Genomic DNA, 23,932 nt, shown 5'->3' with positions numbered 1-23,932 from the left:
GAGCTTGGTGTTTTAACTCTTGCATATTTAGAAAGCGTAGTCCTCTCTTTTCAAGAATGCCTGTTCACTTGTGGAACTTCCTAACCCCTGAGTTGTCAAAATGGGAATAAGGCCCTATTATGCATGCTTCACTTTGGAAGAGTTCTGTCTTTGTAGTCTCTACGTGATATAGAGATTTACGGTCGAAGACATTATTTACACCAATGCTTTTCAGGCCATTACCATTGAGAGCATCTTGTTATTGCTCTCAAGGGAAATAAAAAATGACTTACGTTTTGTTTGCGCTTTTTGTCATGTCAACAACAGATGTAACATGCGCTACTCTTATTGATGTACCGCTTAGTATCTGTTGGAGTGAGAAACTTCTTATAATTGTACAATAGAGGTTTTTTCAAGCTAGTATTATGGAGAGGTTTTATACTGTAATTTTGTCGTAAACCTTGTAACCACTCCCCATGGATGATACTGGCTATATGAACTTTTATAGTGAAATGCTAGTGTGTGTGTGTGATTGTGTCGTCACTGTCCTGTGTTGACCACAGGGAAGTGTTACTGGGATGAGAGTTTCATCTGTTATTATCCCACTCACACTTTATCATCCATTATTCTTCCCCCTCTCAATGACATAAAAGTAACACCATACTGTTACACTGTCCTAAGTAGTGGTTGCCAAATGGAAATGAAACACTCAGATAGAGTTTGTAAGTTCAGTGTTGACACAGGTATAAAAAATACTGTTCTTGTGAATGATAGTCTATTCCTTAATACCTACAGTCCCATCAGAGTTTTCGAGTTTTCCTGAAAAATAACATAAACGATTTCTAACTCCTATAAAACTTTTTAGGCTTTCAAGCTTTAGCTGGAAAGAAAACAAGTAGGGGGACCAGTAGGTCAAATCAAGCCAAACTTTATTTGTCAGACATAAAGCGCGGTGGCGAATAACAACAGGTGTAGACCTAACAGGTGAAATGCTTGCAGACGGCGCCTTAACCAAACAATGATTGTTAAGTCAGAAAAATACCTAAAAATAAGAAATAAAAGTAACAAATAATTAAAAGAGCAGCAATAAAATACCATAGCGAGGCTATATAAACCAAGGCCCCACCCGAGTGGGGGGTTGCCTATATTTTTAACTAACTGGTACATTGTAGTCAGTTTTGTGTAATTGATTGTAGTCAAGGTATAATTGAGGTAATGTGTACATTGCCGGTAGAGTTATTAAAGTGAACAAATGCTAGAATGAAATAAACAGAGAGTAGCCGCAGCGGTAAAAGGGGCACGACTAGGTGCACAATTCGCGTATCATGTTTTTTATATAGTCTGTTCCTCAAGTTCAGTTGTTCACGATATAATCAGGTCGTCAGATTTTGTGGTAATTTTTTGTCAGTGTTCTGTCTGTTTTTGTTTGGAATATTAAATGTTAAATTCCACATCCATGTAAACATAAGTTTTACAACAACGCGCGCACCTCGAGTCGGACTCTCCCATCTCTAAGTCGTCACACCCCGTAACAGACGAGCGTACCAGAACATCCTCCAAACAGAAACGCCTGGAAGATTGAATGCAAGAGGGAAACGATGATATGTCATATTGTAAGAGGCAAATTTGCAGAATGGGCCTATTGGAGGCGGACAAGTGAGTGGAGGTTGACGTCCGAAGAATGAGCTCACAGTTGCATCAACTTCCAGTTAAATGGTAGATTTATGCTGAGAGTAGAGGCATCGACTTTTGGACATAATTACAACGTTACCGTTATTAGGCGATGTCTTCCACAGGACCATACTCGTGCAGTTGACTCAATTGGTTACACGTGCGGTCACATACCAAGAGCGTCATATCACAATAGACTGATTTGGAGAAAGGCGTCTTTCTTTTTGATTATATAAGTCTTTCTACATTATCTTTATGTAGTTACCACGCTAAGAATCGACTCGCTGCTTAAGATGTCCAGACCTGGGCCTCTTATATATATATATTTTTCCATACCAAACAGTTAGGTAGATAAATATCTGCCACATAAGCATTTCTGAAGAGACATCCATATAAAAAATCGCCTAAATGTGAACGGATCTTATAGATCCTAAAGAACGAAGTTCGTTTAATTATCAAAATAAATAAGTAAATTTTGGCAGATAATGTATTTTTTCTAAATATGACTTCGGCTAACACTCTCAACCGATTTCGCATAATACACGCATCCCACTGCCTTCACTCTACACAGCTACCAGACCATGTACAATAAACATTCAAACCCATAATAGAAAGCTTAACGAGTACTTCATTATCTTAGGACGCGAGAATAGAGTGGTAATTATTCAACAGATTGAGTGCGAAGATATGATTAGTATATAGCAAGAAGTACATGGATCGAGCTATTGACTACAAACGCCATGGGAGGTGGGCAAGCTCTGACTCATTAGTCAGTCGAAAGTTAATGGAAGGGTGACATTGTACTCAAACCTTTAGTGATCACTTTTGAGTCAAAAAAGACATCGCCTTTACACAATAAATGAATAGGTATATGGCTAATCTATTCTCACAAAAAGTAAAAATTGATATTATATTTGATAGCAGTCACGTCACTGGAATGCACTGTCATATACCGCTTCTTTTTCGTCCACCCGTTTCCCCGATTCGATACCGCACGTTTGTGTAGATGGACGTGGGTTGGGATTATCAATTGACCACCATAACAACTGGCGGCAAGTCTGTCTTTTTACCGGCCAACATTCTCAAGAAAACTTTACCAAGGTGTTTTCGCATAATGTATTAAAAAGAAGTTAATAGAGTGGAGCAATTAGTGGTGTTTTTTTGTAATGGTGGGGGTTTGCGTTGGGAATTTCTCTCCTTTCTGTCAACTGCAGGCTTCTGGAAACGAAAGGGGAAAGCACCAATCAGTTGTTGAGGTTGCGGTACTGAGTATTGTGAACTAAATAGTACGCGAAAGGACTAAGGGGACGTTTACGGAAGATGTTTTCCGCGATAGAAAGGATTCGCGAAGTTGGAGGGCCGGGTGGATAGTCAGGTTGACTTGTTGGGTGGAAGTGATATCATGTAGCGATAAGAAAAGCCAGAACATCATAAGTCTGGATAAAACTGAAGTACGGTAATTCCAATATCGAAGTAACAAAGGTACAGCTACGGAACGCAGGACTAGACACGGTAGAGACGACAGCTCTCGTAGGTGCCCTGTAATATAACCGTCGATGCTTATCACCACTAAGCTGCGCATGCTGATTTTTCTCGGATGGGTAGATCCTTGGTCGCTCGTACGATGAGTTAAAACCAGATACTGCAATCCAGGAGTACCTCATTAACAGTATTATTATCACAAAAGACAGAATTAAGGACCGAACCTATGAGTCAAGACCTCATTAAATGAATATGAAGAGAATTGAATCTACTTACAAGCAAAAACAGAAAAAAGTCTGGCTAGATGACCAAATGAAAGTCCTAAACACAGGAGACTAGGACCGCTGCAGGCTAACGGTAAAAATCACAAAAAGTAATACTACTTGTTTCTAAAGACATCGAGAGCCAGACACAAACAGCCGCTCCATACGGTTATCACGCTGGTAACACAAGTGCAAAAAACAATAAATAGCCTCCAACTATGATGAATAATAAATCAGCTAGGTGCACAGACATCTCTCCTTTCAAGATTAATTAAGCAACTAAGAAGAGAAATTGAAGAACATCTATCACCACGTCTGGCTTTCATCCTACCGGACCCTCATCATAGACATCAAAGTGAGTTTGCGGTTTTGAGTGTCACCGGGGGCAGAGTCCAAATCACAAGTTAAAGTAAAATTCGGAAAGTAAACACAGCGAAGAGGAGTCTTGATAAGCGATATTATCATCAGGGATAGATAGTGCTGGGGTAATCATTTAGAGTCATATGAAATAAAAGTACAAGTCCAAGGAGGTAATAATGGCTATGAAAGACTAGGACTAATGACTTGGAATTAAGAGAGAAAACCACAAAGTTGATAAAAATAGACGAAACGTTAATACGAATTTCATCAGAGATAAAAAAGAAGCCTCCTGGAATGCGTGCGCAGGGATGGGAAAGCGAAAATTTATTAAAATAGAGCGAAATGAGGCAGAAGTTACGTTATCAAGGAGGATGCATTAATAGAAAGATCAGTAAAATGATAAGAAGTGTGATGACATTATAGATGGCAAAGGCTAAAGAGGTTAAATAATATTAAATATACACATCATGTTGAGAATGACATAAAGAATAATGGTTCATACTGGATCACTGAAATAGAAAGAAACATGAGACACCTGAGGAGAATGAGAAGGAAATCAGATGAAAAAGTGTTGGTATTGTCGCAGCTGAGTAGTATATGTAGAAGTTGTAGGATTAAATAGTGTTGAGGCGATACCGCATTGATTGAATGTGTACAGAAATGAAACAGGGATAACAGTAAACTAAAACGTCAACGAAGAACGATATAGCAGCAACAAGAAACAGAAGACAGAGAAAAGACACCCCAAACATACAGTTAATATTCTCGGACAAAAACATGTAAGCTAAGTACTAGACTTAATGTAAGACTCGGGCAAAAAATAACCAGCATCACATTGACTATTATCCAGGCAGAGTGAACAATCGAGTAATAGTGTGCCTGATATAGGATGTTGACAAGAGAATGTTGGCGAATGCGTAAAGTAAGCAGCCATAATACACAATAGAGTAAGAAATAGTGCAAACAAGTAATTGGTGGCAGGGTTGCCACAGAGGGAATACCAGTAGCTATTGATACAGTCTCTTACCCTACCTCCAAATAGAGCCATAAGAATAAACGAGGTAAATAAGCGAGAGAAAACAATAGTCCATGATTATTTAAAAACGTCAAGAACTTTGAAAGTTTCTTCAGTGCAGTCGCAAAAACCATCAAGTGCTATGATGAAACTGGCTCTCATGAGGACTGCCACAGGAAAGGAAGACCCAGTTACCTCTGCTGCGGAGGATAAGTTCATTAGAGTTACCTGACATCAACTGTTAAAGAGGAGACTGCGTGAATCAGGCCTTCATGGTCGAATTGCTGCAAAGAAACCACTACGAAAGGACACCAATAAGAAGAAGGACTTGCTTGGTCCAAGAAACACGATCAATGGACATTAGACCAGTGGAAATCTGTTCTTTGGTCTGATGAGTCCAAATTTGAGATTTTTGGTTCCAACCGTGTCTTTTTGAGACGCCGAGTAGGTGAAGGGATGATTTCCGCATGTGTGGTTCCCATTATTTGTTTTTCAAAAGGACAATGACCCAACACACATCCAGGCTGTGTAAGGGCTATTTTACCAAGAGGGAAAGTGCATCAGATGACCTGTCCTCCACAATCACCCGACTTCAACCCAATTGAGATGGTTTGAGATGAGTTGGGACCGCAGAGTGAAGGAAAAGCAGCCAACAAGTGCTCAGCATATGTGGGAACTCCTTCAAGACTGTTGGAAAAGCATTCCAGGTGAAGCTGGTTGAGAGAATGCCAAGAGTGCAAAGCTTTCATCAAGGCAAAGGGTGGCTATTTGAAGAATCTCAAATATAAAATACTTTTTTGGTTACTAAATTGATTCTATATGTGTTATTTCATAGTTTATGTCTTCACTATTATTCTACAATGTAGAAAATAGTAAAAATAAAGAAAAACCCTTGAATGAGTAAGTTTGTCCAAACCTTTGACTGGTATGTATAACAAGCCAATTTGAAACGCCAGAAGCCAGACGGGCTCATTTTTCAAACTTGATCCCTGTTAATCAGAATAATYTGAGTGCACTCTTATCGACCATTGTCGGCCTAATAAATCCTAGCCCCGCAAACCTATTTCAGAGAAGATAAACATTCGGCTGGGAATCAGTCAAGCAAGACCTGATGAGAACTTTGATTATATGTGCCCTAGCATACCACRCAAAGGCACAATGGATTTATTTCCCCTGGTTGACACAGACATTCTCAGGAAAGTGATATCACAACTTAAGCCTTCTACCTGCCTTCTCGACCCGATCCTCACCACCTTGTTCAAAACAGTTAATTGCATACCTGAAGAATTGCAAGCTAGTTTTAACTACTCCCTGTTCAAAGGCACTTTCCTCAATGCACTAAACATTGCTATGGCGAAACCACTTCTGAAGAATCAGCCTTTAGTTATTCTGCCCCAGCCAGTGAACCTGAGGAGGGCAGAACCTGTGGACATATTTAAACAGAGATTTTAAAACACAGCTTTTAAGTTTGAGCTTTTTTGTTGTTGTTCAGTATATTATTATTTTGTTTGTTGTGTAGTACATTTGTTTTTATTTTCTTTATTCGTTTTTTTCCTGTGAAGCACATTGCGTTGTAATTCCATGTCTGAAATGTGCTCTATAAATAAAATGTGATTTTATTTAACAATATGGAGCGTGGTACTCGGTAATGTTTTGTATTTGCCCCAAACATAACACTGTGTATTCAGAACAAAAAGTGCAGTTCTACTTAAGTGCCTTGTTGCAAAAAGGATGTATGTTTTGGAATATTTCTGTATAGGCTTCCTTCTTTTCCCTGTCAATTAGTTTAGTATTTTGGAGTAACTCCAATGTTGTTTATTCATCCTCAGGACGCTGTATCTAAACAACAAAAATATTGAGTCAAATAGAAATACTAGCATAAACAGCTTAGTCTAACTGTCATGTGCTAGTGTTAGAAGACAATGAATACGCCAGACACACACAAAACCAACAATCCCCTTCCCCAGACCTGTCTGACAGAAAGGAACCCAGGAGAGTATGGATGGACTACTACTGTTATATTGCCCCAAGCTGACTTTCAAGTCTCCCGTCTCCCCCTCACAAAGACRATGCATTTCCTCCAACCTGTCGGAGTAGACCCAGGAAATGGTGCACTGCTGCTTTATTAGCCCCAGCTGCTGGGCAGCAGGAGTCAAACAGGGAGCAGAGCACTGAACAGGTATCGCTATATCTAATTTGAATTGTCGCTTACACATTTGCAGATGTTATCGCTAGGGATGCAGCGATATGACATTTTTGGCCAATACCGATATTCAATATTTTCTTTGCCCCCCCCCCCAAAAAAGCAGCCTTAAGCATTCTAGTGCAGTTAAGTACACTGCTAAAAAAAATTAAGGGAACACTAAAATAACACATCCTAGATCTGAATGAATTAAATATTCTTATTAAATACTTTTTTCTTTACATAGTTGAATGTGCTGACAACAAAATCACACAAAAATTATCAATGGAAATCAAATTTATCAACCCATGGAGTCTGGATTTGGAGTCACACTCAAAATTAAAGTGGAAAACCACACTACAGGCTGATCCAACTTTGATGTAATGTCCTTAAAACAAGTCAAAATGAGGCTCAGTAGTGTGTGTGGCCTGCACGTGCCTGTATGTCCTCCCTACAACGCCTGGGCATGCTCCTGATGAGGTGCGGATGGTCTCCTGAGGGATCTCCTCCCAGACTGGACTAAAACATCCGCCAACTCCTGGACAGTCTGTGGTGCAACTTGCGGTTGGTGGATGGAGCGAGACATGATGTCCCAGATGTGCTCAATTGGATTAAAGTCTGGGGAACGGGCGGGCCAGTCCTAGCATCAATGCCTTCCTCTTGCAGGAACTGCTGACACACTCCAGCCACATGAGGTCTAGCATTGTCTGCATTGGAGGAACCCAGGGCCAACCGCACCAGCATATGGTCTCACAAGGGGTCTGAGGATCTCATCTCGGTACCTAATGGCAGTCAGGCTACCTCTGGCGAGCACATGGAGGGCTGTGCGGCCCCCAAAGAAATGCCACCCCACACCATGACTGACCCACCGCCAAACCGGTCATGCTGGAGAATGTTGCAGGCAGCAGAAGGTTCTCCACGGCGTCTCCAGACTCTGTCACATGTGCTCTTTGTGAACCTGCTTTCATCTGTGAAGAGCACAGGGCGCCAGTGGCGAATTTGCCAATCTTGTGTTCTCTGGCAAATGCCAACGTCCTGCGCGGTGTTGGGCTGTAAGCACAACCCCCACCTGTGGATGTCGGGCCCTCATGGAGTCTGTTTCTGACCGTTTGAGCAGACACATGCACATTTTGGCCTGCTGGAGGTCATTTTGCAGGGCTCTGGCAGTGCTCCTCCTTGCCACAAGGCAGAGGTAGCGGTCCTGCTGCTGGGTTGTTGCCCTCCTACGGCCTCCTCCACGTCTCCTGATGTACTGGCCTGTCTCCTGGTAGCGCCTCCATGCTCTGGACACTACACTGACAGACACAGCAAACCTTCTTGCCACAGCTCGCATTGATGTGCCATCCTGGATGAGCTGCACTACCCGAGCCACTTGTGTGGGTTGTAGACTCCGTCTCATGCTACCACTAGAGTGAAAGCACCACCAGCATTCAAAAGTGACCAAAACATTAGCCAGGAAGCATAGGACTGAGAAGTGGTCTGTGGTCCACACCTGCAGAACACTCCTTTATTTGGGTGTCTTGCTAATTGCCTATAATTTCCACCTGTTGTCTATTCCATTTGCCACAACAGCATGTGAATTTATTGTCAATCAGTGTTGCTTCCTAAGTGGACAGTTTGATTTCACAGAAGTGTGATTGACTTGGAGTTACATTGTGTTGTTTAAGTGTTCCCTTTATTTTTTTGAGCAGTGTAGTTGAAACACACATGCACACAGACATAAAAAGTTATTTTGTTAGCATTTACACATGTCCCCATTACCAGTAAAACATAATCAAAACCTATCTTTCACTTACTTGCTGTGCTGTTTCGTTGTTCATTTGTTCAGTCATTTCATTCTCAACCAGGATTTCCTCATACAAGTCAAGCAGTGACGTTTCAGCTCTGTCTGTCCGTGGCCTCTCTTCCTCATTGCGCACGGTCACTGTGTCCGTTTCCATCTTGTCCAGCTGTGTCTAACATTTCACGTAAACCTTGTTTCTTGCCTGCATCGAAGTAGCGGGCCTTGTACCTAGCATCGAGCATGGTAGCGACACAGTAAAGAGGCTGAGAGATAATGCCACCGACTGCCTTGTTCTCCCAGACTCTAGAGAACTTTTCCAAGTTAACCCGACGGTCTGTTTGCATTYTTGTTGAGCAGGTGTTTCAATGCCATGGCAGAGGGTAGCACRTCTGCTGCAGACGCAGTTGAGCATATTTCTCGAGTCAGTTGTTCAAATGGCGCTAGAAGTGTGTGAATGTTTCAAACATGTTCTCAAATGCCATTGAAATGGCAGCAGCGGAATGAGAACCAGCACATTCTTGAGCATGCAAAACAGCTTTCGTCAGTACGAAATCCTCGTCGACCCACTGTGCTGTCAGACTCCGCATGCCCATGGGGCTGACATCGCTGGTCCAAATGTCAGTCGTGACGCTAATAGCAGTGACGCCCATAGCAAGTAGCTCATGGATGTGCATTTCAACAATACTGTGCAACTCCGGTAGGGTAACATCATCTGAAAAATAGCGCCTACTTGGTAGTGTGTACCGGTGCTCGACCAGTTGGCGAAAGCCAACAGCATCCACGTCAGAGAACGGTTGATTGTCAAGGGCAATGAATTCCATTATCTTGGCGTTAATGGATTTCGCCTTTGAGGTATATCGCTGAAATTTTCTTACGCTTTCAAATGACTGTTCGACTTGTTGACGGCTCGATCCACACAGCAGACATTGTGGGCTAGGTTAGGAATGATGTGTTGCAAATGTAGCGCTATATTTTTCATGGCGCCATTACGTCATCTACCTACGTTATATAGGTATGCACRTCAGCGTTTGACAGCGGTTTTACACATCGGCGTTAAACCAGACATCGGGCCGATGCTGGCATTTTTAGCGAATATCGGCCGGCTAGTCCCGACTATCTAACAGTCGGATGACCTGGAGATAGAAGCTGTTTTTCAGTCTCTCAGGTCCAGCTTTGATGCACCTGTACCGTCTCTGCCTTCTAGATGGTAGCGGGTGAACAGGCAGTGGCTCTGGTCCTTGATGATCTTCTTAGCCTTCCTGTGACACCAGGTGATGTAGATGTCCTGAAGGGCAGGCAGTGTGCCACCAGTGATGCATTGGGCTGACCGCGCCACCCTCCGAAGAGACCTGCGGTTGCAGATGGTGCAGTAGTTACCCAAACAGGCAGTGATACAGCTTGACAGGATGCTCTCAATGGTAAATCTGTAGAAGTCAGGGTCTGTGGGGCCAAGCCAAATGTCTTCAGCCTCCTCACACACACACAAACACAGCCCAGGAGCTGCACATGAGGAGTGGCGGAAGAACACTGGTGTTGCCATGGAAACACATCCTTGCCAACTCAGCAACCCGGGGGGTTCTCAACTCTTACACAGACCTGCCTAGTCYATCAAAGGACAAGCAGTTCTCTCTGGTCAGGAGGATTTCAGACTTTCCTAAGCATGTCTGGTTGCTTACATAGCACCTTGGTTGGATTATCAACCTAGACTTAGAGACACACACTTGACTAGTCACGCACCAGAACGAAGCTGCCTCAGCTACAACGTGTRTCTCCGTGGCAACGACAGGGTAGACTGTTTTAATGCTGCCGAACACCGGTGTTGGTACTCTAAGTGCTTTCAGTGAAACGTATTATTGGCTCTCTTATGAAAGGAAATACTGGTGTAATGTATTCAATTCAACATAACATGCATGGAGGGAGTGGTGTTCATTCCACAAAGCTAGTTGGAGATGTTGCTATGGGTCAGTAGTCCAAATCTGTGTTTCCTGACCTGATAGACATCAGCAGGGTGACTCRTGTCAAAACATTCACCTTCCTGTGCCATCTCAGGAATTAAAATCGAGACCTCAGCAAAAGTACAAGCCCAATACAAAACATACCAGTCACAGATTTGAAAGTCATAAAGGAGAAGCGTTGTGCTTCATGAGAACTAGGCTACATGAGCTAGTGGAGACAGAATAGAGCGCTAAAATGTTCAATCAATCATTATGCAACTGCTTCACCAGACTTTCCATATTGACTAGTCAACATGGAAAATGGCCCTGTTAGGGACAAGGGTACACTACAGGAGAGTGGAAAAGGTCGTGCAGGACAGAAGGAACCCCACTGGGTCATTTAGCTCATATTAGGCCTAACTCAACACTGCTCTCTCCTCTCACCATGGAGAGGCCTGTTAGCCTTTCTCCATCCAGCTGTGAGGAAATGATTATCAAACGAGATCAACTGAATCAGTGTTCACTTCACAATGACCTAAAGAACCAGAATGGGCCAAAAGCTTTGTTGTGAATGTACAAGGAATAGGAAATGACTTTATATGGACATGAATCCGAGACAAATTTGAAATCACCAAGGTAGCCAAAGATAAGGAAGCAGCCAAATGGTCTGGAACTAATTTAATAGGTCAAACAAATGAACGACATGTAAATTACTGTAAGCCGGAATGTTATGATGAGAAAGTATTGTCAACAACAAAGACACGAGGTCAAAGGCAAAACTGGAGGTCAAAAGCTGTTTGCCAAGATCTAGTAGATTAGGTATTCCAGTGTTAGAGGCTTAGGGCTGTAGAGAGATGCCATAGTTTGATAGAGAGAACAATGGCTACTTCCATTGGATAAATCAGAAGAGATAAGAGAAGGCCTACAGCAGGAAGGGATACTGATACTGGCACCTGTAACATTTGCAAACTCCTTTCCCTCTCCCTCACATTGCCTTGGYCAGCTTGACAGTCTATATAAAGGGCAGTGTACCTACACAAAGATTAACCAAACAGAAGTCGGTGGTTCTTGACTTCGCTCATCCTTGGCCAGTTAAMAGGCAACACTGCACCAGCAGAAAGGCAGTGTGTGCTTTTCTGACTAGATTTATATCCGTTTTTGCACAGGGGCTAATTCATTTTAAAAACTTCTCCCGACCACAAATCATGAGCAGCCTCTGGCAAAGACTCCCACAAACACCATGGATCGCCTACCAAATCAGTCCCAACGCCCCAAATAGGGAGCTCCTGGTCTGTGATGAAGAGGCTATTGGGTGCATCTCAATCGCTTCTTTTCCTTAATCTGTACTTATGCGAGGCATCCACCATTTTGCTTTTCTCTCTCTCCAATGTTTTCAGTGCAGATTAAGAAGAGGAGACAATGAGAAATACTTGAACCACTTAAAGGCCGACCTTGGGCAAAAATGCAAAAATAACAGCTTTAAACTGTATAAACTGACAAACGCACCATTATACCATGAAATGTAATTATATATTTTTTTWAATGGATGCATAAGATTTTTGGCTTCAGAAGTGCAATATCTTACTGATCACAACAGATCCCGCCCAAAAATAAATCCTGAGAAATGACATCAACACATACTGGAAGAGTTATTGTAAGGTGCGCATGAATAGAATGACACGTCGATGATCCACCAAAGGCACACCCCATATCTCTTTGAAAATTCCAAAAGAGGCAGAGTTGGACTGTTTTTCATGCCCAAAGTCGACCTTTAATACTATTGAGATGCTGCCATTACCTTCTGAACAGTAGGCCTATTTCACCCTTCCTACACACACTACCCATTCTCTACCACTCACCATTTTGATGGGCACACAGGCGAGATCGGCCTCTGTGACAGGTGTGTCATCACTCTCCATGACATAGATCCCTTTACGGCTCAGGGCCTGGATAACTGACAGGTGTGACTGCAGAGAGGCGGCCTGGTCCGTCTTTAGGATGAGGGCACACACACGGCAGTAGAGCTCACAGGACAGCAGCAGGTGGAGGACGGGGGGCTTGATGTGCTCTTGCTCATACTGGTCTGTGTAGAATGGGTCCCGCAGGTCCTCTGGGATGTGGTCTGGAGGGGAAGAGACATGGTTAGTTATGTTGTAACAGACTGGTTGGGTTCCAATTCTTACATCTATTTGTATAGCAACCGGCATGAAAATATTTGGTTGCTATCGGTTTCAATGGAATATTTTGGTGCGTGCAGCCCTTTGCCTACTTCAGGAATAATCTAGGGGAAACACTGCTGTGATGACTAAGATGCATAGGGCTATATACACAAGAGTCTAATGTTTCATGGATGGCCAAATGTGAAATAATTTACTTTTTACTTTGAAAACTCCACAAGCGTCTCTGTAGTATTAAGTTTCTTAGGGAATATCAAACCTTTCAACAATGAAAGGGAATGTGACAACTGCAACTGCTCGCTGTGTAAAAAAAGTATGTGGACACCCCTTAATTAGTGGATTTGGTTATTTCAGCCACACCCATTGCTGACAGGTGTATAAAAATCRAGCAAACAGCCATGCAATCTCSTTAGACAAACATTGGCAGTAGAATGGCCTTACTGAGGAGCTCAGTGACTTTCGACGTGGCACCGTCATAGGCTGCCACCTTTCCAACAGGTCAGTTCGTCAAATTGTAAGTGGTAAAACGGTAAAACTGTAAAGTGTTGTTATTGTGATAAAGGAAATCTTAATGCTAGTGACATTTAGGTGATTCTGTGCTTCCAACTTTGTGGGTTGGGGAGAGGCCCTTTCCCGTTTTCTCATGACAATGCCCCCGGGCACAAAGCAAGGTCCATACAAAAATGGTTTGTCGAGATCGGTGTGGAAGAACTTGASTGGCCTGCACAGAGCCCTGACCTCAACCCCATCTAACACCATTCAGATTAATTGGAACGCCAACTGTGAACAAGGCCTAATCGCACAACATCAGTGCCCGACCTCACTAATGCTTGTGGCTGAATGGAAGCAAGTCCCTGTAGCATTGTTCCAACATCTAGTGGAAAGCCTTCCCAGAAGAGTGGARGMTGTTGTAGCAGCAAAGGCCCGACCAACTCCATATTAACGCCCATGATTTTGGAATGAGATGTTCGACAAGCGGGCGTCCACATACCTTTGGCCATGTAGTGTATTTGTTCTGCAAGGAGGGCTCAGTTTACTCTGTGTAAATATAGTCACGGCTTGGGACCTATATTTCCACTCAGGAGTTCCACTCAGAAACAGATGGGCTACAGTAACACTAATGAGAGCAGAGTTGGGTTCTCTGGTTGTTCTAGTCTGCAACAAAGCCTTTCCAGTTTCCACCACAGAGGAGGAAAACAAACACTGATCTAGGAGTTATCCTAGTCTATCTTGCATTTRCAATGACTTGAAAACCCACCATATCAGGCTAAATGACTCCAGTGTTGAAGGATAGGAATCAGATCATGATAACTGATGTCTGTTGATGTCATACTCTGGTCATCTAATAGGAAACATGTGCATACAATCCATGTCTTTATGATCTTAAAACAGTAAAGCGGAGGAATAAAACAGAAAAACCACAGCGGCCCCTATGCACGTGACAAGCCCATGCACACGCTCTCAGAAAGGTGTGATGTTCTTCAGGGCAAAAATAACCCTGATGAACTCCATTACTCAGACAGCTCGCTCTCAGTTGTGGCTGTGAGGCTGAGCTAACAGAACTCCATCTCCATATCTAAACTCCTACATCAGCGTGTTGACACCCTCCCAGCCATGACTGACTGACTGACGGCATAAAGGCAGAGCCTAAATCCGATCCTAAGGGATCGGATCGTCAGCATTCTCCCATCCAACCACACTAACAGGAAGATATACAGGTTGAGGCAAGCAGAGCTCTCCTTGAACCAGTCAACAACACAGCAGGTAAGATAGTCTGATTAGGATTTTACTGCAATACACAGTCTGAGTAGGCGCTCAATGCCCATAACAATATTGTTATGAGAAGTAGGAATGTATGGATAATACACCTGGGATTGTATAACAACGTCTGATTCCGTCTGGGTATTACAACAGATTCAATAATAATCCTGTTATTGTATAACAGTCAGTCATTCCGAGAGAGAGATGTGTGTGAGAGTTGCACTTTATATAACGCATTGAGTGAAAACAAAAGGGGTCTGGCCTTGCTGGGACCCGGATGGGTCTTCATGTTTGACTTCCCCCTGGAGACACTGATACTGTGTGGCAGCAGCTTCCCCTCTCCTACCCCCTCTGCACAGTGGGCTGGGATAGCCAACTACTGGGACAGGGAGAGGGCTCTGCATRGTAAACACCCTTTCGCTCCATTGCCAGGACCAGCTGTAGTGCATCCCCCAATCACCATCAGACCAGTCAGGAGAGCAGAACACCAGCTTGCCCCAACGGGTGGCATTCTGACTGGATGGCTGGCCGCTGGTGTGAGGAGCTGTGCCAGCCATGTTCTGTCTGTGTCGGCACTGGGGTGGATACAAACACACAGGCGCGAGCACACAGACACTACACAGGGAGACACAGATACACAGGCATGCTAACACACATTACGTAGCCACTCACACACACACACACACACACACACACACACACACACACCTTCCAAGATACATCTCTGATAGGAGAGGCTGAATTGTCAACTACACAGGGATGGGCAGGCAGCCTCTCCTGCCAGTGAAGTATTTTTTATAGGGCCAGCCCAGCATCTGTGCAGCAGTATGACCAATATACTCTACAATAGGGATGCACAATATAAAAATCGGTAAGTATATCGGAATTGGCCGATATTAGCTAAAAATGCCAACATCGGTCCAATGTCTAGTTTAAAACTTCTTATGGCTGCAATCCCGTTAACGGGATCGATATGACAACAGCCAGTGAATGTGCAGGGCGCCAAATTCAAACAACAGAAATCTCATAATTAAAATTCCTCAAACATACAAGTATCTTATACCATTTTAAAGGTAATCTTGTTGTTAATCCCACCCGTGTCCGATTTCAAAAAGGCTTTACAGCGAAAGCACCACAAACGATTATGTTAGGTCACCGCCAAATCACAGAAAAACACAGCCATTTTTCCAGCCAAAGACAGGAGTCACAAAAAGCAGAAAGTTATAAAATTCATCACTAACCTTTGATGATCTTCATCAGATGACACTCAGGACTTCATGTTACACAATACATGTATGTTTTGTTCGGTACATTGGCGCGTTGTTCAGTAGTTCCAAAAACATCCGGTGATTTTGCAGAGAGCAACATCAATTTCCAGAAATACTCATAATAAACATTGATCAAAGATCAAGTGTTATACATGGAATTTTAGATCCACTTCTCCTTAATGCAACCGCTGTGTCAGATTTCAAAAATGCTTTACGGAAAAAGCAAACCATGCAATAATCTGAGGTCGGCGCTCAGAGCCCAATCAAGACAAAAATATATCCGCCATACAGAAGTCAGAAATAACATTATAAATATTCAATTACCTTTGATGATCTTCATCAGAATGCACTCCCAGGAATCCCAGTTCCACAATAAATGTTTGATTTGTTTGGTAATGTCCATCATTTATGTCCAAATAGCTACTTTTGTTAGCGCGTTTGGTAAACAAATCCAAAGTCACGAAGCGCGTTCACTAAAAGCAGACTAAATGTCAAAAAGTTCCGTTACAGTCAGTWGAAACATGTCAAACGATGTATTGAATCAATCTTTAGGATGTTTTTAACCTAAATCTTCAATAAAGTTCCAACCGGAGAATTCCTTTGTCTTCAGAAATGTGATAGAACAGAGCTCGCTCTCACATGAACGCGCATGGTCAACCAGAAACCATGGATTACAGGCAACATTCTCAATGAGCTAAAGGGTAGCGCTGCCGCTTTCAAGGTGTGAGACTCTAACCCGGAAGCGTATAAGAAATCCTGCTATGACCTCCGACGAACCATCACAAGCGCCAATACAGGACTAAGATTGAATCGTACTACACCGACTCCGACGCTCGTCTTGTGGCAGGGCCTGCAAACTATTACAGACTACAAAGGGAAGCACAGCCGCGAGCTGTCCAGACAAGCCTACCAGACAAGCTAAATCGAGCCTACCAGACAAGCTAAATCACCTCTATGCTCACTTTGAGACAAGCAACCCTGAGGCATGCATGAGAGCATCAGCTGTTCCGGACAACTGTGATCACGCCCTCCATGGCCGACRTGAGTAAGACCTTTAAACAGGTCAACATTCACAAGGCCGCGGGGCCAGAAGGATTACCAGGACATATGCTGACCAACCAAGGTTTCTTCACTGACATTTTTAACATTTCCCTGATTGAGTCTAACACCAACATGTTTCAAGCAGACCACCATTGTCCATCTGCCCAAGAAGACTAAGGTAACCTGCCAAAATGACTACAGACCCGAAGCACTCACGTCCGTAGCCATGAAGTGCTTTGAAAGGCTGGTCATGGCTCACATTACCACCATTATCCCAGAAACCCTAGACCCAATCCAATTTGCATATCAGCCAAAAAGATCCACAGATGATGCAATCTATATTGCACTCCACACTGCCCTTTCCCACCTGGACAAAAGGAACACCTACGTGAGAATGCTATTCATTGACTACAGCTCAGCATTCAATACCATAGTGCCCTCAAAGCTCATCACTAAGCTAAGGATCCTGGGACTAAACATCTCCCTCTGCAACTGGATCCTGGACTTCCTGACAGGCCACTCCCAGGTGTAGGTAGCAACACATCTGCCACGCTGAGCCTCAAGGGGTGCGTGTTCAGTCGMCTCCTGTACTCCCTGTTCCCCCACGACTGCGTGGCCAGGCACGACTCCAACACCATCATTAAGTTTGCAGACGATACAACAGTGGTAGGCATGATCACCGACGAGACAGCCTATAGGGAGGTCAGAGACCTGGCTAGGTGGTGCCAGAATAACAACCTATCCCTCAACGTAATCAATGCAAAGGAGATGATTATGGACTATAGGAAAAGGAGGACCGAGCACGCCCTGTTCGGCCTCTGACCGCAAGGCACTACAGAGGGTAGTGCGTACGGCCCAGTACATCACTGGAGCTAAGCTGCCAGCCATCCAGGACCTCTATACCAGGCGGTGTCAGAGGAAGAMCCTAAAATTTGTCAAAGACCCCAACCACCCCAGTCATAGACTGTTCTCTCTACTACCGCATGGCAAGAGGTACCGGAGCGCCAAGTCTAGGACCGAAAGGCATCTCAACAGCTTTTACCACCAAGCTATAAGACTCCTGAATGTCATTTGCCTAGTGTCCCACCCCTCTTTTACACTGCTGCTACTCTGTTTATCATATATGCATAGTCACTTTAACTATACCTACATTTTGCCTCAACTAGCCCGACTAACTGGTGCCTGTATATAGCCACGCTACTGTTATTCTCACTGTTGTTTTTATTTCTTTACTTATCTATTGTTCACCTAATACCTATTTTTTACTTAAAAATTGCACTGTTGGTTAGGGCATTTAAGTAAGCATTTAACTGTAAGGTCTACACCTGTTGCATTCGGCGCACGTGACAAATAAACTTTGATTTGCCTGCATGGCTTTGTTAGCCAGGGCCCTTAGAGCAGTTGACAGACAGTGGGGAGACTCCTCAGAGTGAGAGAAGAGGAGTGGAGAGGAGGGGAGGGGGAGAGGAGGATGAGTGCCAGGCAGAGTTCGTCATCAGGACAAAAGCCAATTACTGTTTCTGAGCTCTCTGGGACCACAGCTCACTGTTAGAACACAGGGAGCTTTTATGAGAGTAAGCAGGAAAACATCCTTAAAAATGGGAGAACAGCATTCAAACAATCCATATAGATAACCATTATAAACTAAATCTAGGATCATCTGCTTTCTTTGTGCAGGCTTGAGTCTGAGTGACATCATGAAATCACAGTAATGAATGCAGAAATCTAAAGGGTAGGATCATGAAATTGAACCTAGGCCTAAATAAGAACAATGTAGGCTATGATATACTACAATAGACTGCAAAGATGCAGGTGCTTACATATTACTAAGGGAGGTGACAAGCCTCAGCATTAGTGAGGCCTGAACAGTAAGTTAATACAAMAATAAATAGACCCTTGAAGCCAGAAGTGGTAATATGAACGGCAATCCAAAGAAGCCATAATATGAAAACAATGGACGGAGCCATTCTGTTCTTCCAATGACAACAGGCACAGACGACACACTCCATTGACATGACTGTTCAGCAATTAAAGATTCATGGCCAGACTAAGTGCTCTTTCGGTGAAATTAGGTCACACGTCTCACACATGACAGGTTGTCTACTATTGATAGACAGACCTCGCTCTGGCTCCTCCACAACATCTTAGCATGTAACCACAGCCACCGGCCTTCAATAACAATGCTAGGCCTGATTGCTATTTTAAAGGATTTCCTACCTGTATCTATGCAATTATGCTCCCAAACAAACATTGTAAATACTGGAGGTGAGGGTAACTGATGAGCTACAGAACAGTGACAGTCATTGAAATCTTGTAACCTCTTCCCCAGGCTATTACGCACAGCCTCAACTAACCTGTACCCCCGCACATTGACTCGGTACCAGTACCCCTGTACATAGCCTCATTATTATTGTTATTTTATTGTGTTACTTATTATTTTTTTACTTTAGCTTATTACGTAAAKATTTTCTGGACTCTTCTTAAAACTGCATTGTTGGTTAAGGGCTTGTAAGTAAGCATTTYGCGGTATTCAGCSCATGTGACAAATACTATTTTATTTTATATAGCCTAAGCCTGGGATAATCACTCATTCAGTTGGCCTTAGTGGAACTGAACTACTGAGTAAAGTATTTGTCATTTCATTTTAGCGAATCACATGATCGAGGCGTAGCTTTGTGCTTGTAGTATGCTAGCGTGCAGTGGAAGGTGTTGTGGGAGATGATTGGTTGGTAGAGTAAGCCAATGCCTTTTAGCACTGACGATACCAGTATCACAATATTTTTCCCATGGCAGAAATGAAAACACAAAGCAGACCAAACTCTTTGGTCCTTTAAGACAGTTGTTCCCAAACTGTGGGGCACGCAGGTTTTTTTTTTCAAGTAACTTTAAACTTACTATTGAAAGTTGTAATAGTAGAATGCACAAGGTGCAATTTATAAATTGGGTAGTGCACCATCCGTTCCTCTTGTCATGTTAGTCATTGCATACCKTAGACAGCTATTTATAACTTGTCAGAAATGTCCAGGTCAACTAGCCCATGTCAGCGAATGTTTCCATTTAATTTTTTTGCCCATAGAAATTGTAGTAMTTTGTGTGTCACTCATATCACATGAATGCACAGACAAAGTTATATTTGCATCCTGGCTCTGTTTTGGCTAACAAAGGCCATGTCTGACACGTTGGTCCACAAGACTTTGTGCTTTTGGGCGGAAGTGTCGGGGAACGAGATTAGGAATCTTGCAACCAACTAGAAATCCAGAAGCGTCAAAATATTTAGGTTGTTTTGCTATGAAGAAGTTTGACAAATGTCCATGTGTCATTTAGCAGACGCTCTTAACCAGTGTRACTTACAGGAGCAATTAGGGTTTAGTGACCTGCTCAAGAGCACAGACAGATTTCTCAACTAGTCGGCTCTGGGATTCAAACGAGCAACCTTTTGTTTACTGCCCAACGCTCTTAACCACTGGGGTACCTGCAGCCCATGAACTATTGCTTGCTCTAGTGGTTACCCTGCTCTAGTGGTTACCCTGCTCTAGTGGTTACCCTCAACAGCTCAGAGAACTTGGGCACCTGGAAAAGGCTAATACTAAAGGTCAACACTTGCTACAGTGGTCAGTAACAGTAAGCCAGGCCTGGAGTGCCACCCCAATATCCGTGCCCCCCTCTCTGGCCAGGCAGAGCCTAGACGTCGTGTCTGAAGGGATGGGTGGGTCGGCCTTGGGGTCAAAAGAGGTTCCGGTTGGAGTTAGCACTAGATCCAGGTAGCCTATTTTTTGTCAATTATGTTCTTCACCTAAATATAGCATCATTACAACAAGCCAACAACCGTTGGCTATCTTCACAAGAGAGTGAGAAAGGCTAATGTCTTGTTCTGCATTTTCCATGACCTAATGACAGTCTGACAGTAGATTCTGTGGATTTATATATCAGCTTCCTGCGAGTCCCGTCTCACTGCTGCTAAAGGCCACTGCACAAAAACAGAATGGCAAAATCTGGTGAGTCAGTGGGGAGGCAGATCATTTGCCAAGTCATACTGGGGGGGGGGGGGGGGGGCCCCAGTTCAACACATACACACACATTGATGAATAACAGAAAATCTAGACGGTGGGAACCATTCTGAATGGTTCCCACTATCTAGGTCTGTTCCAAGCGTGCCTCATTAATACTAGCTTAACTGCTAACTGTTAGTTTGGGGTGTGGACGAATACAGACACGTTTCCTGTCCAACAACATTTGGGCCCAACTCTGCCAGCCTTGCAGATGAGGGATAAAGACAGCTGATCCTCACTTTCAATTCCAGGTTCAATGGACACTGGCTAGGGCAGTGTTGTTTTTCTGGTAATTAAAAACCTCACGTCTCGATAACATTTTGGTTCATATAAAACACCCAGAAGTGCCTTAGTGAGAACATTAAAAKAAAATAATTATACTGAACAAAAATATAAAACAACATGTAAAGTGTAGGTCCCATGTGTCATTCTTGGGGCTCCTGAGTGGCGCAGTGGTCTAAGGCATCACTACAGACCCTGGTTCGATCACCTGCCGTGATCGGGAGTCCCATAGGGCGGCGCACAATTGGCCCAGCATCACCCGGGTTAGGGAAGAGTTTGGCAGGGGTAGGCTGTTATTGTAAATAAGAATTTGTTCTTAACCGACTTGCCTAGTTAAAAGGTTAAATAAAAAAGCTCAAATAGAAGATCCCAGAAATGTTCCATTCACACAAAAATATTATTTCTCTCAAATGTTGTGCACAAATTTGTTTACATCCCTGTTTAGTGAGCATTTTTCCTTGCCAAAATAATCGAACCACCTAACCGGTGTGGCATATCAAGAAACTGATAAACAGCATGATAATTACACTGGTGCACCTTGTGCTGGGGACAATAAAAGGCCACTAAAATGTGCACATGTTGTCACACAATGCCAGAGATGTCTCAAGTTGAGGGAGTTTGCAATTGGCATGCTGACTGCAGGAATGTCCACCAGAGCTGTTGCCAGATAATTTAATGTTCAATCCTCTACCATAAGCCACCTTAACGTTCTTTTAGATAATTTGTCAGTAGGTCCAACTGGCAATTTGAATGCACATAGATACCATGACGAGATCCTGAGGCCCATTGTCGTGCCGTTCATCTTCCGTCATCACCTCATGTTTCAGCATGATAATGCATGACCCCATGTCGCAACGATCTGTACACAATTCCTGGAATCTGAAAATGTCCCAGTTCTTCCATGGCCTGCATATGTAACGGATGTGAAATGGCTAGCTAGTTAGCGGGTACGCGCTAGTAGCGTTTCAATCAGTTACGTCACTTGCTCTGAAACCTATTAGTAGTGTTGCCCCTTGCTCTGCAAGGGCCGCGGCTTTTGTGGAGCGATGGGTAACGACGCTTCGTGGGCGACTGTTGTTGACGTGTGCAGAGGGTCCCTGGTTCGCGCCCATGTCGGGGCGAGGGGACGGTTTAAAGTTATACTGTTACACATACTCACCAGACATGTCACTCGTTGAGCATGTTTGGGATGCTCTGAATCTACGTGTGACAGCGTGTTCTAGTTCCCGCCAATATCTAAGCACAACCATTGAAGAGGAGTTCAACATTCCACAATTGACAGCCTGATCAACTCTATGCACAGAGATGTGTTGCGCTGCATGAGGCAACTAATGGTCACACCAGATTCTGATCCACACCCCTACTTTTTTTCCCAGGTATCTGGGACCAAGAGATGTATATCTGTATTCCCAGTCATGTGAAATCCATAGATATGGGCCTAATTCATTTATTTCAATTGACTGATTTCCTTATATGAACTGTAACTCCGTCAAATCTTTTGTGTTTATATTTTTCTTCAGTATACATGCACCAAGACATTTGCGCTGTGTGTGACAGGAGACTATTTTGGAACTTTTCAATGCCTATGTCGTGTGCGTGTAATAACTTACCAATTCCATAGGCTTTGGCGAACAGCCACCGTAGGTTGGCGTCTATTTTTGCTCTGGCAGAGTCGTACAATTCCAAAGGTACAACCTCCACTGTCCCTTCGCCAGCTGAATCCATCTTTCTTCGGGTGCTGTGCCCGCCAGCACACAATTCCACATCCATCCTGTAAAACAGTCAAATTCAATCACATGTACTTATAATCAAATTTATTTATAAAGCCCTTTTTACATCAAACATATTACAGGTGATTTCATGAGTGCATTACGTTAACTAGCTAATGTTAGCTAGTCACAGAAGAAATGTTCTTAGCTAGCTAACTGGTTACTGTAGCCAGCTAACTAACCCACTAACGCTAGCTTCCTAGCGTAGCTTCATTGGGCACCCATCCTTGGACAGGTGGCTAACTAGCGAGCTGACAACTGGGTGGGCTGTTATGTTAAATCTGTGTCGTAARTTACATGTTTTACAAAATAGCTTTGCTAGCTAAGTTAGAAAGCACATTGGCCAACACAGACGCTAACGTTAGCTACCTAGGAGGTTAAAAACAACAGCCTGCCTGATAGTATCTACGCTAGGTTACAGCAACTGGGTGAATCAAGCRGACATTCGCTAGCTAAATCAAACAATATTTTCAATATACCTTCAAAGCCGCGATGTGTCCTCAATCCACCCTATAGATCCGACAGGATAATGGATTCAACATAAGGACGTTCTTATGCAATTGCTCGAGCAAAGCCCAAGCAGCACATAACAGCAGCGAGGTGAACGAACGGTCTCCTCCCCAGCAACAAAAAAACAAATTTGCGGCCTGAGATATTTGCGGCCACGGCACCCCGAGGAGCGCTTACTTACAACCAATGCCAGATATAAATGTACGGCGGTTACGGAACACAGTATTTAATCATTCGGCGTTTTACCGTTTATCCCTTCTATTTATTGGCTCATTTTAGGCCGAAGAATTTGACTTATTCGCAATAAGCACCTTGTGTACCTCCGTGTCTGCGCTTTCCCATACAAATCTAATAGTCAGTCGGTTAGCAATACATACATAGCTAGGTAACCAGTAATCACTACGCC

The 23,932-nt window shown here is 43.4% G+C and overlaps 1 protein-coding gene across 3 annotated transcripts in view; it reads right to left on the bottom strand.

Annotated features, from left to right (window-relative positions):
• Positions 1-23,924, bottom strand: part of LOC111975131 (calmodulin-regulated spectrin-associated protein 1-B) — a 50,250-nt gene extending 26,326 nt beyond the window's left edge. For all 3 annotated transcript variants that reach the window (XM_024003315.2, XM_024003317.2, XM_024003316.2), the window contains exons 1-3: positions 23,496-23,924; positions 22,858-23,018; positions 12,529-12,791 (exon numbers count right to left, since the gene is read on the bottom strand). In XM_024003315.2, the coding sequence (XP_023859083.1) occupies positions 12,529-12,791; positions 22,858-23,017 (423 nt within the window). In that variant the 5' untranslated portion in view covers position 23,018; positions 23,496-23,924. The remainder of the gene's footprint in view (positions 1-12,528; positions 12,792-22,857; positions 23,019-23,495) is intronic.
• Positions 23,925-23,932: the final 8 nt, after the last annotated feature.

This window comes from Salvelinus sp. IW2-2015, linkage group LG15 (assembly GCF_002910315.2).
Source record: "Salvelinus sp. IW2-2015 linkage group LG15, ASM291031v2, whole genome shotgun sequence".
Lineage (NCBI taxonomy): Eukaryota > Metazoa > Chordata > Actinopteri > Salmoniformes > Salmonidae > Salvelinus > Salvelinus sp. IW2-2015.
The sequence above is the reverse complement of the archived record's forward strand: the minus strand, read 5'-3'. Positions and strand labels throughout refer to the sequence as shown.